This window comes from Chanodichthys erythropterus, chromosome 12 (genome assembly GCF_024489055.1).
Source record: "Chanodichthys erythropterus isolate Z2021 chromosome 12, ASM2448905v1, whole genome shotgun sequence".
Lineage (NCBI taxonomy): Eukaryota > Metazoa > Chordata > Actinopteri > Cypriniformes > Xenocyprididae > Chanodichthys > Chanodichthys erythropterus.
The window spans coordinates 39591751-39610354 of record NC_090232.1 but is presented as its reverse complement, the minus strand read 5'-3'; the positions used below and the strand labels follow the sequence as shown (position 1 = coordinate 39610354).

At 40.8% G+C, this 18604-nt stretch overlaps 1 protein-coding gene across 1 annotated transcript in view; it reads right to left on the bottom strand.

Annotated features, from left to right (window-relative positions):
• Window positions 1-18604, bottom strand: part of sorcs3a (sortilin related VPS10 domain containing receptor 3a) — a 282904-nt gene that overhangs the window by 24549 nt on the left and 239751 nt on the right. The window contains exons 19-22 of the mRNA XM_067402597.1: window positions 7231-7417; window positions 4639-4772; window positions 4189-4312; window positions 2285-2397 (exon numbers count right to left, since the gene is read on the bottom strand). Coding sequence (XP_067258698.1) covers window positions 2285-2397; window positions 4189-4312; window positions 4639-4772; window positions 7231-7417 — 558 coding nt within the window. The remainder of the gene's footprint in view (window positions 1-2284; window positions 2398-4188; window positions 4313-4638; window positions 4773-7230; window positions 7418-18604) is intronic.

Here is an 18604-nt window from a genome sequence, read left to right as displayed (position 1 = left end):
TTACTATTATTGTTATTACCAATGCTACTGCCGTTACTTCCACTCCTGCGTCCACTGCTACTACTACTACTACTATTGTTATTATTATTATTACTATTATTATTATTGCTGTTGCTTTACATTGTATTGATGTCTATTTATCATTTAGTGGAGTCACATTTAGTGTTTTTTTTTTCCTCCCACAGCAATACAAGGAAATTTAAATAATAATGAAACTGATTTAACTGATCTCTGTACCTGCTGTACATCTATAGCTTTTTTTCTGTTTTTCTCTCCCTGTCTTCTCCTGTCTTTGTATATGTGTCACAGTTTTTTTTTTTTTTTTTTTTTATGTATAAGTTACTGTATCACATTGTTACTGTTTTTTGGTCAATAAAAAAAGCATAAATCAAAGAAAATATGGTCAAAACTAATTTTCCAGCAAGGTAAAAAAGTAAAATAAAAAAGTAATTAAGTTTGTATGGAAGAGGATTAGGGCCAAGCAATAATAAAAAATTAAAACCAACTCGAGATTAAAGTTGTTAAATTTCGAGAAAAAAGTTGAGATAAAATGTTGAGAAAAAACTTGTTAAATTTCAAGAAAAAAGTCGAAATAAAATGTTGAGAATAAAGTCATAATTTAATGAGTTTATTCTCAACATTTTATCTCGACTTTTTTCTCAAAATTTATTGATTTTTTTTCTCGGAATTTAACGAGTTTATTCTCAACATTTTATCTCGACTTTTTTACTCGAAACTTAACTAAATGTTTCTCATAATTTCATGAATTTGTTCTCGTAATTTAACAAGTTTTTTCTCGTAATTTAATGACTTTATTCTCAACATTTTATCTCGACTTTTTTCTCAAAATTTAATGAGTTTTTTCTCGTAATTTAATGATTTTATTCTCAACATTTATCTCAACTTTTTTTCTCGAAATTTAACGTTTTTTTTTCTCGTAATTTAATGACTTTATTCTCAACATTTTATCTCGACTTGTTTCTCGAAATTTAACAACTTTAATCTCGAGATGGTTTTATTTTTTTATTATTGCTTGGCCCTAATCCTCTTCCATAAAGTTTGACTTGTTGTTATGCCAATTGCTTCTCTTTAATCTTAACAATATATGACATAAGTAATTTAATAAATGATCAAATTTAGACATTAAAACACTGCAAAGAGACATTAAAATATAAAATATAACCCCCCCTTTTTATTCTTTTAAGAATAAATAAAAGAAAATATGGCCAAAACCAGTTTTCCAATGGGGTAAGACAAATACATTTCATTAAATTTTGTCTTGGTGCTAAGCCGATTGCTTTCTCTGATGTAAAGGAATGTTTAATCTAAAAAGCATAATAAAACACTTAATTTAATAAATAATTGTTTAAAATGACATTAAAACACTACAAAATGTCATTTTCTGAATACACTTTTTTCAGTGGAAACAATCAACCATAATTTTAGCATAAAAAAACAAAAAATATGGACAAAAATCAGTTTGGGTTAAGACGTCCATTAATGGGAAGATTGGTGTCTCTTTTGAATGTCTTCCACTTGTGAATAATCTTCTTCTTTGAAGAATGATGGAAAAATTTTTTGGAAATGGCCGTATAACCTTTCTCAGATTGATGGCAGCAACAACTGCTTCTCTAAGATCATTGCTAAAGTCTTTCCTCCTTGGCACAGTTAACACACACCTGAAGTCTCCAGATGCTCAAACTGCCAGAACTTCTGCTTTTATAGAGGTGATCAATTTGGCTGATGATCAATTAATAAAAGACATTTGACCATTACTTACCCTCTTAATTCCTATGTTAACAGTAACTTTCCATTTTGGCCTAGTTTTTGTTAAAGAAATAATGAGTCATGTGTTGTTGTTGTTGTTTATCTGAGATTTTATTTTCCAAATTTTAAGATCTGACAAGTACCAAGTGATTTTTTTTATTATGTCCTGATATGGAAAACTATGGAATTCAATAGGGTGTCCTTTCGTTTCGAAATTCAGATCAATATTTAATGTCCATGTACTTATTACCGTCTACATTTATTTTGTGATTCTGACTGGCTGACTTTGCATTATCCTTTCTAGGGATGTTTATTTGTGCCTAGAAAACAAGGCAAAAATACAGATTTATTTATTTGTTTTTCAGTGAACGAGAACATAGAAGAGAAGTATAAGGGAAAAGGACAAAGAATAAGACAAAGACAACAGGATATATTTGACCAGAATATCTGGGAGCTACACAGACAAGCAAGGAAAAGCCAGTGAGAGATGAGATGGATAGAATAAATTCCCACTCACCTGGAGAACAGCCTTCTTAATTACCCGACCCACATCCTGTCTCCACTCTGGGATGTCGGGGTTGGCCTCATCCAGATTAGGAGAGAAAGATAAAAGAAGTGATTTGAAGAATTCTGTCACAGAGGGAGAGAGAAGCAGAGGCAGACAGACCCTTAATTCTTTTTTTCTCATAAGATGCCAAACACCTTCTATCTGCTGTGATTTGTTCCAGATGATTTAGTCGAGCTGTAGCAGAGTTATCATTACTGACAGGTATGGAAAGGTTAACGTTGATCACAAAAAATGATTACAGTCTATTTGGCAGTTGCCAGAAGGGAGCTTTTATGACTAGCTTGCAGTGACAATTTCCTGTAATTCTGAACACTCAGAAAGCAGCAATAATACAGCTCATCAAGTATATATACCATAGAAGAAAACCATAGAAGTTACCATATTGTTAACGTAGAAGAAAAAAAAAAAAAAAAAAAGTTAAATTAAACAATGACTAAACATTTATAGCCCTATATATGTATATCATTCAAAAAAATCATTCACATTTTGTCATTACACATCAATCAGATAACATGACAATATTTAGTTTCTCGCTGAAGCATCAATAACGAGCACTCTCTTAAAACACATTTCACATTCCTACTTAATAGTTTCAATCAACTTCCACATTAATAATGTCTAACAGTGGACATGCATGCTTCACCTGAGAATTCTGTCATTTTTCTGATAAAGAAAAGTCTTTCATATTTCCGCCGCTTCTCAAATCAAGTAGAATTCTGTTGTCAAAATGATGGCAACGGAAGAGACATTAAAAAAAAAAAAATAAATAATTTTCTTCATTAATCTTCATCTTGCTGAGATTAATTTCATAGCTAGCATTTTATTTATTCTAAATATTCAAAATAAAATAATATTTTTTCAAAAAAAAATATATATATATTTGGAGCATTTAGGAAGCATGCAAGTCATTTCCTTGTATCGATAATATTGTATCGATAATTGTTTTTGATACAATTTGAAATTCGGAAAAATTGATAAATTCCTGTCAAAAAATGAATATGAAAATGTTTGTTTATTTCACTCTTTATTAAGATTGTTAACAATTAATAAATAAAAAAGATTATTAACAATTAATAAAACAATTTATATCTTTTTTAGCTTAAGATTGAACGTCTGGGTTTGGGATTGGAGTAAAACAATAAAATAAACACAAAAAGGCATTTGAAAAGTAGCAAATAAATGATGAAAGGCATAGTGAAAAGTTTCCAAGACAGCTTTAAAGGTTTAGTTCACTCAAAAATGAAAATTACTCATTAATTACTCACCCTCATGTCATTCCACACCCGTAAGACCTTTGTTCATCTTCGGAAAACAAATGAAGATATGTTTAATGAAATCTGAGAGGTTTCTGTCCCTCCAGAGATCCAAAGCAACTACCACTTTCAAGGTCCAGAAAGCAAGTAAAGACATCATTAAAATACTCCAGTGCGACTTAATCTGAAGCGACGTGAGCGCTTTATTTGCACAAAAAAAAAAAAAAACATAATTTACCACTTTAATGAAAATATTGATCTGCAACACGCGTTCACAAGAGCATCACAACACGTGTTTTGTGTTCACGTGAGAGCTGACATTGCTGCGTGAACACACTTTGGATAATATTATTTTGTAAATAAAGTGGTAAAAACACTAAAAAAGTAAAACTTGCAGTAAAATTGAGGTTAAACCACTGGAGTCACATGGAGTACTTTAATGATGTCTTTACTACCTTTCTGGACCTTGAAAGTGGAACTCTATGGAGGGACAGAAACCTCATGGATTTCATTAAAAAGACCTTCATTTGTGTGAATTCCAAACTGGCCCTATACCTGTCATAAATATTATGTTATATCTGTCTGAATGTGAACACCTACCTTGTATGGCAATGGTTCTGGTGTCCTGTAGTATCGAGTCTGCTGAGGAGACCTGAACAGTCACGGTGATCATGCCCTCAGTGCTGAACGTGTGGGAAATACTGCTGTCCAACGTAATTATTGGCTAGCACCACAAATGTAGAGGATACAAAACAAAAACAATTAAAACTCAATACAGCGGTAAACAAGAAATCACATTTTTTGATATTTATAAGCTCGATGACTTCCTTAAAAAGCAAACCCTTTTAAAATGAACAGTGCCAACAGTTTTATTGGTGTTTCAGGGCGAACAAGCAGAAACTAAAGAACACATCTAAATACCACAAAAACAAGAACTACATTATTAACGGTTCATTGCTCCTGTTCTATTTATTTTCCAACGTAAAACGCCTCGGAGGCCTTCGCCCAACAAAGCGAGGCAGAAAATCTGTAATTAGGAGCTGGTTGTACCTCCGTGTTGTTCCCCAGCCACCAGAAATAGGTGAGCGTTCTGAAATGAGTAGGCCAGACCACTGCCGTCAGGTTCACCTCCTTATTCTTAATGACCACATATGGAGCCAACAGCTGAATATGCTCCACAGGGCCTGAAACACACACACACTCACACTCAATACAAGAACAGGGAACAGAGCAAGGGGTGCAAAAACTAAATATTTTGCTAAATCAAATCGCCGGTGGCTTGAATAACTAGTCGACTTTTTGGTCTTGTATAATTAGACTGGTTTCGGCTCCACCTGACCCCAATTGGATGCTGTTCAAACAGAGCTAGACGGAGAAACAGAACGCAGGGGTATCGAGACCTGTTTTTAAAAGTTTTAGTATCAAGTATTTTTAACTTGGCACAGCATTTTAGAAACATACACAACACTCGCAGTGGGACGCTCAAAAACAGCGCCAAGAAGTTAGTCAGCATGTGTATGGCAGTAGCAGAGGTGTTTTTCATAAGGATGAATTTAAACAAGCAACATTTCCAAGAGAGTTTTACTAGGCTAACTGTCTAACACCTAAAGCACAGCACACTAACTGAAGCACTAGTGCTAAAAATGACAAAACTAAAAAAAAGAAAAAACAAAAAAAAAAAGCATAGTAAGAATATAGACAAACTATTTGGACAAGCAGTCAACCTTTGCAACCCATAAATTGTTAGTTCGATATGACAGAACAGATTAAAAAGACCTTAAAATGACAGAACAGAACAGATGTAAATGACAGAACAGATTTTTTTTTCTTCATATTTTATGATCATTTGGCCATTGCGACTGTTCGATTTATATATATATATATATATATATATATATATATATATATATAAAGAATATAGACAAACTATTTGGACAAGCAGTCAACCTTTGCAACCCATAAATTGTTAGTTCGATATATATATATATATATATATATATAAATATATATATAAATCGAACAGTCGCAATGACCAAATGATCATAAAATATGAAGAAAAAAAAATCTGTTCTGTCATTTACTCATCTGTGATCTATCCATATTGTTTACCCTTCCCCATGTGCAAGTTTTTTTTTTTTTTTTTGCTATAAAACAATTCTGTACACATCAGGAAATAAAAGTTGGACTTAATTGCTCTCATCTGATCACAAGTGCCCACCCCTGTTTGTTTGTGAAAAGTGAAGATAAAAGCTGTAATTAAGCACCGTAGTCTACTACACCTGCGGAGTTGGAGGACACATGCAGATTTTGGCAGAGCAACTGTATGAAAGTCACCTACCAAGTGTATTGTACACATTACTTTTGTTTGTTTGTTTAAGAGATGTTTATTCAAAGTTTGCATACCAATGTTCTGACACTTTATTGCCTGTGTAGCCACAAATCTGTCTGTACAATTGTACTTTATTACTCAACAGAGTTGACAAGACAGTCTTTGAGTATTTGATGTAAATTGTTTTTTTTGTTTTTTTTGCTGGCTAAATAGGGTAGGACATTAGTTAATAACTGGGTCAATTAGATAGATAAAGCTTTTTTTAATAAAAGCATACCCTTGTGAAAAGAAGTGTGCTTAAATGTATTGAATGTGTACTTCAAATCTTGAAAGTATAGATTGTATATATATATATAAAAACTGTTATTAAAAAAAATAAAAGACCACTTAAGTGTAAGAGAGTACATTTTAATGGCATTTGATGACTTAACACACTTACGCAAACGCAAAATTATAAGATTTTTATATTAAAATATCCAAAAACCGCTTGCACAGTGTTATATATTTCATTCAATTGTGTACTTACATTATCCTAAATGTTTCCAAAAATGTGTAAATTCAGAGAAATTCACAATTTTAAGTTTTTTTTTTTTTAATTTTAAGCATTTAAAGTAAAAAAAAAAATAAACATGCATTCTAAACTGCAACTTCATCATTACAAATGTGTAATTACAAATATATTTAAATGCATGATATTACATTAAGTCTATTTTAGTTTGCAATAAATGCTTGTCAGTATATTCAGCAGTACACTGTAACCATATTTCAAAGACAATTTAGGTATTTATAAAATTACATATAAAGATGTTCTTAATTTCTTAAGTTTAGGGGGAAAAACACTCAAAATTGTAACTGCATTTAATATAAATTTAAACTATAATACATTTTAATTTAATTGCAATTAACAAATATTTAAGGGTAAAACATTCCATTCTGTCCACACTAAAGTATATTATTTTAAAGCGCATTATTTACTTAAGTACTCCTTTTAAAAGTATGTTAAATGGTACTCTTTTTTTCACGAGGGTAAGCTAAATTTACTATTTTGCCAATGAGGTAAAAGTAAACCTGAATTTAAACTCTATTCTCTGACTAACAAGTCTTAATATCTCACACAATGTAACACCGATAAAATAATCTTCTTTTTTATGAAGTTTAGATATTTTTAATCAAGACAAAAATGCTATAATTATATTATGATATAATTATATAACGTCACCTCATAAAATGATAACTTTTGGCACCTCTGCAAAATGGAGAATAAAAATAAATACTGAAGTTGGCACGCATTTGTGTGTATGTGTGAAACCTACACGTCACATGCAGGTAGAGGGATGAGGTGTCGAACCCGAGGCTGTTCTCCGCCAGCGCTGTGACTCTGAAGATACCAGCACTGCGGTACACGTGCCTGATACCCTCCTGCGTCCAGCTCAGGTTGGAGTAGGACACCGCTGTTCCGTCCCCAAAGTCCAGCTGAATGTTTGTCCTCATGGAGTCGCCCTAAAACAACATGCAGAGCCAAGTCGAATTATTAGAACAACTCTTTAGTACACTTTCCTTAATGACTGTGTCTGGCAGCTGCGACCAAAAACAGCTGCGGGTAATGTCACCATACTGCTTACACAGACACTGTCCCATCTGTTTTCAGACACAAAGCATTGTTTTCAGCCCCTGAGTTCATTCCTGCTATAACTCTACCTCATATATGAAATGAGATGTGTGAAATCAGAGACAGGAGTCGCTTATTTACAGAGAAAACAGTCATTGTATCAAATGAATTACCTCTCAGTAAGTATTTCAACTTCCTGTGGGAAGCAGGCATATTACTTTTCATAGGTAATTTATATTTTATACTTTATATTGTGTTTGTTTGGTGTACAGTGAAATATCAGATATCCTGATGGGTCAATTGCAATCCACCGCAATCATAATTGCTGTTTATGAGATACGATATTGCACAGGGAATATACTCGTAAATGTGACTCATATGAGTGCAAGTGAATCTGCTGTCAAGTAAATTTCATAAGAGAAAAGTAAATGTTGGTAGGTGAGTGAAAAAACATGAATCTTCAATAAAACATTTTTTTTTTTTTTTTTACTATTTATTCCAATCCAAACACTCATAACAGTGTGCCATACATACACTTTATATGATTTTTATATGATTTACTTATACAAAATTAGCATATCATACTTTATTCTGCTACAAAGTCGAGGATGTTTAATGCTACAGTAAAATAAAACCCATTTAATGGTGAAAGTTTTCCTGTATCCAGCACATCAGATTACTGAAAGTCAAAAAGTGACAAAAGTGTCTTTCATTTTTTAACACCAGTGTTACATACAGAGTTAAAAAGACGTCAACGAATGTACTAGATCTGCTACACTGCTGCCGGAGCAATGGTTAGTGCTGCTTATGCAGAGCAAGTACAACTTGTTTCTGCTAAAAGCTCAGAACATAAAATAAAAGGAAACATGCTGCCGCTGCTAGAGAGACAGAGACCCCCCGTAGCAGATTTAGGCAGGTGGTGCTGGGGAGGTGGGGGGCCAGAATGAGAATTTGCATAGTGTGCAGAGATTGTTTGAGAGTGCATTTGTTTGGATGCGTTGTGTTTATATAGGGAAATAGGAATGGATAAATGAAATCAATTGACTGGGAACTAGGCATGTGACGGTATAAAATTTTCATGTTGCGATTAATTGATTTTTGAAGCTTTTATCACGGTATATGGTATTATCACGATATTAAAATAAGTTGCAAAACCATTTTTGTCATAGTTTAACAGGTTTAAGAACTCTTTTTGTAATAAAACAAACAAAAAAAAAATTCAAACAGATTAAAATGCAAAAGAATTTGGCTATAAAGAACAACAGATAACACTTTACTCTATTTAATGCATTAACTAAGATTGAGCAATAGCTACATTTGTTATTTTTTGTTAATGTTAGTTTAGAAACTCAACTGATCATTGTTAGTTTTATGTCAGGTCCATTAAATAAGTTATTTTAATTTTAGTAATGTTATTAAATAGTAACTAAGAAACTAACATTAATTAATAATAATTAATACTTTATAAGTATTTTTATTGTCAGTTTAGTGATAATGAATTAACATGTTAACTAATGAAGCTGTATGTTTTTCTGAACAATAACAAATAATCAGAACATTTCTAATCATTAGGGCATGTTGTAGTCCAGATTAAAATATAAAAATGTTTAGGTTTGAAAATAAATATCCTTTTAAGTCTTTTTTAAGTATTCAGTATTTGGTGCTGTGATGAACACACTAAGATTACAAAAAAATGAATGGCTGTTTGAAGCATTTTAAAAACTTCACTAGCGCAGTTACTTTGTTTGCGCGGTTTCCGTGGTAACCGCTGCACGCTGCTGTTCCATCAGCGCCCTCTGCTGTCAGAGAGTGAACGCGCACTTTCATTCATCTCGTCTCCTTCACTGGTTCCGCCATGTGCTTCTCGTGCACGTTGGGATTGATTACATCTGAGCGCGTGTCCTTTTGACGCAGAATACAGCGGTGTTGTGCATTTTATACGTTTGATGGGTAAAGTATTCTTAATCGCCTTATAAAATATGAATAATTGGTAATAAATTATTATTTACGGTATTCTGAAGTGCCGACAATTACAATATCGTGCATATTCATTATCGCGATTAATCGCATTACCGAATATCGGCACAAGTCTACTGGGAACAACCCAATCAGAATGCGAATAGAGCTCCATGGCTAAACTATTCATTTATATAAATTAAAATGGACAGATGTAAAATTTCATTATACATTTGTAAGTCTATCATACGATGTGATAATTCACATTCAATACAAACGTTAAATTATATAACTTTTATTTGGGAATTATTTTAAATTCTTTTGAAAATGCTGTATTAAAGATTTATGCAACTCATGAGTCACAATTCAGGCCGGAAAATATAGAAATCCTTTAACTAAAATCCACAGTTATTAGAGCTTATAAGTGTTGCATATCTTCTGACACTTGAATGGCCTTTGGTGCAACTCCTTAAACATCTGCACCAAAATCAACCATTAGCAATAGTTATAAATATAAAACTTAACCAGCCATAAAAACAATAAAAACAGAGAAAAGAAAGAAGAGGAGCAGGAAGTTTAGATGAGTCCATGCCTTGAACCATCCCAAAACACTTTTATCTATTGTACTTGAGGCTCTACATCTGGTTATGGGTTCCCAATGCAACGAGAGAAGGAACACTGAAGCGTAAGTATGTGTGTGCAATATTCCCAAATCCGTGTTTATGCTTTCCCAAATCCCTCTCATTTCTCTCTTTCCGCCGTTAGCACATTGTAAGCTAATGCTATTGGGATATTAATTTGTAACACTGCATTAGCAGCACATGAAGGAAAGTGGGCAGGGTGGGGTGTTTATGCCCTGCATAATGCCAAATCCAAAGCTGCCTGGTTTATTTCTGTCTGTTTGCTTTTAGGCACAGCTGATTGTGAAAAAGTGGCCCACCTCTGCGCGTTTCTGCGCAAGCATGTGCACCGGGTTGCTATTCAGATATTTCACACCACTTTGTGCAGAAAATCATAAATATACTATGGGAGGAGAAAGGAAAAGATGACTGACAGGAGAAACAGTTAGTGTAATGACGGTAGGACACAGTTTGTGCTGAGATCATGAAGTCCAGACAAAGTCCATTTTAAAGGAAATGCACCCAGGAGCTATTTCCAACTGCTTAACAGCAAAAAAAAAAAAAAATCTACATGAAAAATACAATACAAATGTATTAAGAAAAATATTGTGATATAGTAAAACTTCAAAAAGTTAGGGGTCAGTAAGATTTTTTTTTTTTTTTTTTTTTTTCTGGAAGAAATTAATACTTTTTTATTCAGCAAGGATGTGAGTGTCCTGGACACTCAGCAATGTGGGCTTCATCTGAATACAGAGTCACCCCGAGCCTTTTGCAACATAAATACTCAGACCAAGACAATACATCCCCCAATGTGGGGCATGAACTTACAATCAGAATTTGCATTTACTAGGATCACAGACCTAGGGAGTTCGCACCTTGCTGTGGAACAGGAGGTAGTTTGGATGAAGGACACTGGGAAAGGGGCACACCCACAGTTGCAACCAAAGTATTTCTAAACTCTTAAAACCTTTGGTTCCATGTAGACGAGACCATTGTACCAGTTGTATTTCAAACGATACCAAACATGACTGTTAATTCACTTGCATTGACAGAACATTATAATTTTGCATTGACAGAACATTTTTTTAACCCATTGGCTTTTTTTTTTTTCATTTTAAGCTGAAATTTAGAAACAATTGTTCTTAAAACAAGAAAAAAAGAAAGAAAGAATGACTTTTAAAAAAAAAATCCTCATTAACTTACCCTGCTTTCATCCCTTCCAACCTGAAAACCTTGAGCTTTCTAACTTAAAAAAAAAAAAAAAAAAAAAAAAGAAAGAAAGAAAGAAAGAAAAAAGAAAAATGTGTTGCACCTTAAAGGCATTAAATATAAAGGTCCATTTGATTTGCCTAAGAAACAGCCCCGGCTCTGACCCTCATGAATATAAATAGGTGGAATTCTGAGCCTATCTCACTATCTCTCTTGCTTTCTCTCTCTTTTACTAGATCTCACTCTCTTAATGAAAGGAGTAAGCCCTCATTTCCTCATCTCATCATACTGTAATGTGACAACTCTGCTGTGGTGAGACACCTAGGGAGAAACACTTTACCTGGAATGAGTGTGTATGTGTGTGTGTGTGTGACAGAAACCAAGAGAGTATGTGTGACCATGTGTGCATTGCACACCAATGAAAAGCTAGTCCCCAGTAGGCTTGTAATATGTATCTGGCTTGCACTGTACCATCTGTACGGAGTGAAGCCTTTTCATCTGCCGCAGAGCTCCAGCACAGCTTGGAGCAAAGAACACAGAATTATGGAAAGATTCTAGAATGTCAAAATGACCAATGTGGGTGTAAACGGTCACATAGAGCTTGATGATAGTCTCACTTAGTCAGACTGGTCTGGAAGTCTTGTTCGCCAAGAAAAGCCCACTCAGGAAAAAAAAAAAATAAAAAAATCTGACCGTCAAGTAAAGTGCCAACTCATTTTCCAGTTCATTCTGTGATTGTGTCATTTAATGGAGGGTTAATATAAAATAGCTAAAACCATAATAAAAGACTGGCACAGTACAAACATATTCAAATTATAGCTCAACAGTGTTGGACCATAATTGTCTGCAAAACCCAGTGTAAAAAAGAAATCATGCATTTTTTTTTTTTTTTTTTAAGCTTAAGGTGCTATTTCTATCTGATCTGAACTTTAAAATGACTTTTGCTATCGTACGCTAATATATCCCGATATGAGTAATTTTATTTCACAATAACAATATACATCACAGTATAGTTATTTATATAGTTATTTTTGCTTTGAATTAAGTTTTTTTTATATCACAATTTTATAATTCTATAATTCAATTTTATAAATCACCAAATTCAATGTCACAAAAAACTAATACTAACCTAGTTAAAGAAAAAAAAAAAGCCTCAAGCTTACTAAAATATTTTTCATTGTTAGTTCATGTTAACTAATGTAGTTCCCATTCAGTCGGTCACGTTCGACGTACGTCGGACAGACCGACGAATAGGAATCTCGCTAGAGAGGCCAATCTACTTCGAGTGTAACTAAACGAGCCAATGCACATTGGCATGCAATCATATGCATCAGCTGCTCGCCTCGCAGCGCGGGTATATAATGAGCAGCAGGTGCGTTGCATCTTCAGCTTTTCGCTTCGGAGCCGAACGGTGTTTGTTCCTGTTCTCTGCAAGCGAGTGTCTGCTAGAAGACGAGTCAAGCTTTTGGTTGAACTTCTCTTTTTTTTCCGAGTGCGGGCGAACAGCACAGCAGCGGGGTCGACGTCCTCTCTTTTTCTGTTTCGTTTGCCGTTTTTGAGCAAATAGCTGTTTGACAGCGTCAGAAGGCTGTTCTCACGGCCGGTACGGTGCGCTTTGAGCGCTGAAAAGCCGTTTTTACGGCTGGTAAGAGTGAGCGCCTTCAAAGAGAGAGAAAGCACATGACAGGCTGCACACAATCCCTGTCTGTGTTGCGGTGGCCGTTCCCCTGCGTGCTTCAGCACTTCTAAAAGAGTAAAGTCCCTGAAAGAGCTTACACAAGTAGATTCGCGTCTTTTTAAAGACGACATCCTACTTGTGTTTCTGGATGCGATCGTTCCTGTCCTCACTGACGGCCACGATCACCGTTTCGCATGTCTGGGCGCGTGCTGAAATGATGTTCGTGGGTGTTCATGTTTTCATATGAGAACATGATCACGTCGACACGCCGGTCGTGACTCTTCTTTCTCCGGGAAGCTTGAGTCCCCTCTGTTGTTGGCCAGCTGCCGCTTGTGTGTAAAAGCACAGCCGCGGCTCTGCCCGACACTCTGGGAGACCGCAGAGATCAGCGAGAGCAAACCTCTCGCTCCTCTGCGTGTCGTGTGCCGTCGAGCTGCCGGGCTGCAGCGCGGGTTGTCACGGCAACCCAGCGCTCGCTCGGCGCTCTAGATGCGCGGTTCCCTTGCGTAATCTCCATTGTAGCGCCCTCTCTGGTGCACCAGAAGAGGTCTACTTTGCTGATATGGCTTGGGTGACATGAGGTTGAGGGTTCCTTCGGGGAACCAACCCCCTAGGGCCCCTCCCTCTCTAGCGCATTGCAAGCTGTGCAGTTTCTGGATTGGATTGCTGGTCCTTTTCATAGGGGAACCTAGCATTTCATTCAGAGCTCCAGCTGAGGGACAGACGTCGATTGCAGCATCGGAGAGAGTGCTGTTATGCTCTGGAAATGAGGGTGACGCTGCCCACTGTAATGGTGTGTGCTTATGCTGACTCAGATTCAGAGTTTACAGCCATGCTTTCCTGGGTCTTCCAGATGTGCATGGAAAACTTGGCAGTATGGGGGTATATTGGTGCCATAAATATGGAATGCCAAAGGTGCCAATCTGCATAAGTTTTTCCTCTCTCACTACCCTCTTGGATGGGGTGGCTGTACACAGACCACACCCACCCTGCATGTGAGGCCAAGGCACTCTTTTTGCATGAGGGTAGTTCTGTGCTGGGGTTGAGCTGCGCTTGTTGACTAACCGTGATCAAAGTCACGGCGCAGGCCCTCAGCCAGACGATGTCCACCTCCGTGGTCCAGAAGTGCCCCCTGGCTTACCTTGTGAGGTGTGAGAGGTTGTCAAGCTAAATGCTTTCTCAATGCTCCCATCTTACGAGGTGGCCTTTCGGTGACACTGTCGAGGACTGAGCCCAGCGGTTCTCCTCAGTTAGTAGCGGATAGGGGAGCTTCCCATGACAAACCATTGAGTTCCTCTTGGGCCGCCCCTCAGTCTGCTCGTCGCCAAGGGTGTCGTCCCCTGCAAGAAACTCCGGCCCAGCAGGCTCTGCTGTATCCATTGCGGGGAGATGACGCCTCCCGTCTCTGCAGCTGTTTAACTGGTTGGTGAGAATCACCCCTGAGACGGGCGACCCAGAAATGGGTGGGGCTGCTCTTCCACCCCTGGAGGAGGGCCAGGTGGTAAATCCTTTATTGGGTTTGTTTCTGTTCCGCCACTGACCCAAGAGGCAGCGGTACCCAAATTTTAAAGAGCAGTTCCTCCATTTCCAGGTCTGAAGAGGGTTTGGAGAGCAGTGGGAGGAGAAAAACCTCACCACTCTCATCCCTCTCTTCTGTCGCCAGCGGACAGCAGCGAGCAGCGGGCAGCCAAAGCCTCGACTGCTCCCTCTGTCCATCCGTGGAGCCAGGTAAGTGTTGCCTAGCACACTGTGACGCCGCTTCGGGCCGCCTCACAAAGAGAGCCCCCGAGCCGCGTCCCTGTGTTCCACCTCGCTGCCCTGCTGCGGGTACACCGGTGTTCCCTTTGGTCCTGCTTGTACGGTCTCTGCGAGCCGGGGTTAGCGCTCCCCAGCCCGTCTCGCTGGCTCCTTCGGACCATCAGGGTCGGCTTTGCGATTCAGTTCGCCCGGCTCCCCCCCCCCAAGTTCAGGGACGTCCTCTTCACTACAGTGAAAGATGCCGATGCCCCTGTCCTGCGTGGAGATCGCAGTCCTACTGGCGAAGGACGCGATAGAGCCGGTCCCTCCAGCCGATTTGAGGTCGGGGTTCTATAGCCCCTACTTCATTGTACCCAGGAAAAGCGGCGGGTTACGACCGATCTTGGACCTGCGAGTTTTGAATCGGAGCCTCCACAAGCTACCATTCAAAATGCTCACGCAGAAACGCATTTTCGAGTGCATCCGTCCCCGAGATTGGTTTGCAGCGATTGACCTGAAGGACGCGTACTTCCATGTTTCAATTCTTCCGCGACACAGGCCATTCCTGAGATTCGCGTTCGAAGGTCGAGCATATCAGTACAGAGTCCTACCCTTCGGGCTGGCCCTGTCTCCCCGCGTCTTCACGAAAGTCGTGGAGGGAGCCCTTGTTCCCATGAGAGAACGGGGTGTTCGCATTCTCAACTATCTCGACGACTGGCTCATTCTAGCACAGTCCCGGGATCAGTTGTGCAAACACAGGGATTTGGTGCTCAGACACCTCAGCCAGTTGGGGCTTCAGGTCAACTGGGAAAAGAGCAAACTCGCCCCGGTGCAGAGGATCTCTTTTCTCGGTATGGAGTTGGATTCGGTCGAGCAGATAGCACGCCTCACAGAGGAACGTGCTCGGTCAGTGTTGAACTGCCTGAATACATTCAATGGCAGGACAGCGGTCCCACTGAAGTTCTTTCAGAGGCTCCTGGGGCATATGGCGGCTGCTGCGGCTGTAACACTGCTCGGTCTGCTTCATATGAGACCGCTTCAGCACTGGCTTCACGGCCGAGTCCCGAGATGGGCGTGGCAGCGCGGCACATTCCGGGTGCCAATCACTCAGGAGTGCCGCCGAACCTTCAGTCCGTGGTCGGACCCCTTGTTTCTTCGGGCAGGAGTGCCCCTAGAACAGGTGTCCCGGCATGCTGTGGTGTTCACAGATGCTTCTGCCACCGGCTGGGGTGCCACGTACACGGGCATGCAGTCTCAGGGGTTTGGACTGGGACCCCATCTGCATTGGCACATCAATTGCCTCGAGTTGCTGGCAGTACGCCTTGCTCTGAGCCGCCTCAAAGGCCTGCTTCAGGGCAAGCATGTACTGGTCCGTATGGACAACACTGCGACCGTTGCGTACATCAACCGTCAAGGTGGTCTACGCTCCCGTCGCATGTCACAACTCGCCCGCCATCTCCTCCTGTGGAGTCGGAAGCATCTGAGGTCGCTTCGCGCCATTCATGTCTCCGGTGTGCTCAACCGTGTGGCCGACGAGCTATCACGAGCTGCGCTGCCAGGAGAGTGGCGACTCCACCCCCAGGTGGTTCAGCTGATCTGGAGAGAATTCGGAAAGGCTCAGGTAGACCTGTTTGCCTCACCAGAAACCTCCCACTGCCAGTTGTTTTACTCTCTGACCGAGGGGACACTCGGGACAGATGCACTGGCTCACAGCTGGCCCCGGGGCCTGCGCAAATATGCGTTTCCCCCAGTGTGCCTACTTGCACAAACCCTGTGCAAAGTCAGGGAGGACGAGGAGCAGGTCTTGTTAGTTGCGCCTTACTGGCCCAACCGGACCTGGTTCCCAGAACTCTCACTCCTCGCGACAGCCCCTCCCTGGCCCATCCCTCTGAGGAAAGACCTTCTTTCTCAGAGACGGGGCACTCTTTGGCACCCGCGTCCAGACCTCTGGAAACTCCATGTCTGGTCCCTTGGACGGGATGCGGAGGTTCTAGGTGACTTACCCCCTGAGGTACTTAACACCATCACTTCGGCACGTGCACTGTCTACGAGACGTGCTTACGCCTCCAAAGTGGAACCTGTTCGTCGAGTGGTGCTGTTCTCGCCGGGAAGACCCCCGAAGATGCTCGATCAGAGTCGTGCTTTCCTTCTTGCAGTAGGGTTGGAGCGTAGGCTGTCCCCCCTCCACCCTCAAAAGTCCATACTGCTGCTATATCCGCTTACCACGACCACTTAGATGGCAAATCTGTTGGTCAGCACGACCTGGTCATCAGGTTCCTTAGGGGGGCGAGACGGTTAAATCCTTCGTCCCCCTCTCCATACCCTCTTGGGACCTCACTCTGGTGCTGAGAGCACTTCAGATTGCTCCCTTTGAGCCTTTGCTGTCAGCAGACTTAAAGATTCTGTCTATGAAGACTTTGCTGCTGGTGGCATTGGCCTCCATCAAGAGGGTAGGGGACCTGCAGTCTTTTTCGGTCGACGAATCGTGCCTGGAGTTCGGGCCGGGTGATAGCCACGTGGTACTAAGACCCCGGCCTGGCTATGTGCCCAAGGTTCCTACCACTCCCTTCAGGGACCAGGTGGTGAGCCTGCAAGCGCTGCCCTCGGAGGAGGCAGACCCAGCCCTGGCTTTACTCTGTCCAGTCCGCGCTTTGCGACTGTACATAGACAGAACCTAAAGCCTCAGGACCTCAGACCAGCTCTTGTCTGTTATGGAGGCCAGCAGAAGGGAAAGGCTGTCTCCAAGCAGAGGATGGCCCACTGGATAGTGGATGCCATCGCCCTGGCTTACCAAGCTCAGGGTGTGCCCTGCCCGCTCAGGTTACATGCTCACTCCACGAGAGGTGTCGCATCCTCCTGGGCGCTGGCTCGTGGCGCCTCGCTGACAGACATTTGTAGAGCTGCGGGCTGGGCGACACCTAACACGTTCGCTAGATACTATAGCCTTCGTGTCGAGCCGGTCTCCTCCCATGTTCTCGCCACAGGTCAGAGGCACGGAGAGGCCCCGGCTTAGTGTCGGCTTGCTGCGCTACATGCGCTTCTTTTCTCCAGAGAGTCCCTACAAGGCAGACCCTGTCGAGTCCTCCGATATCCCTTCGGCAGCCGACGTGGCGGAGCGTCTGGCGCCAGGCCGATACTCCGTTGTATCCTTGAGAACCGGGTTTAGGCTGGGTTCCATATGTGTGACCCTACGGGGATCCCATATGGTTGGTTCCACGGTTGCTCCTAAACGAAGCCCGTGTCTTTCCCTCTGGGAGAACCTACCCTTCATCGGGTTGGAGTCACCCCAGCTCTTCCATATGTAGCACAGCCCTACAGGGTTAGTCCATATGTACTTCTCCACATAACTCCTTCGGGGAAGGATGTGGCTTCCGCAGCGTTCCTTTCCCAGCGAAGGGTACGCTTTCCCAGCGTTATCCAATAGTCTCACTGAATGGGTTTTGGGGAACAGCAGTGATCGACTCTCTCTGTGTTAGCCCTGTCCCACCATCCTCAGGCAAGGGGGTTCAGGTGGCTTGCAACAGAGCGCTGGAAGGGGCAGCTCCTGTGGCGCTTTGGTAGGGATTCCTATTCGTCGGTCTGTCCGACGTACGTCGAACGTGACCGACTGAATGGGAACGTCTCGGTTACAAAGGTAACCCTCGTTCCCTGAAGGAGGGAACGGAGACGTACGTCCCGTCGCCACAGTCGCTGTACCCCGCTGATGCTGCCGCCTATCCGGTTCGGCTCCTCAGCGAAAACCTGAAGATGCAACGCACCTGCTGCTCATTATATACCCGCGCTGCGAGGCGAGCAGCTGATGCATATGATTGCATGCCAATGTGCATTGGCTCGTTTAGTTACACTCGAAGTAGATTGGCCTCTCTAGCGAGATTCCT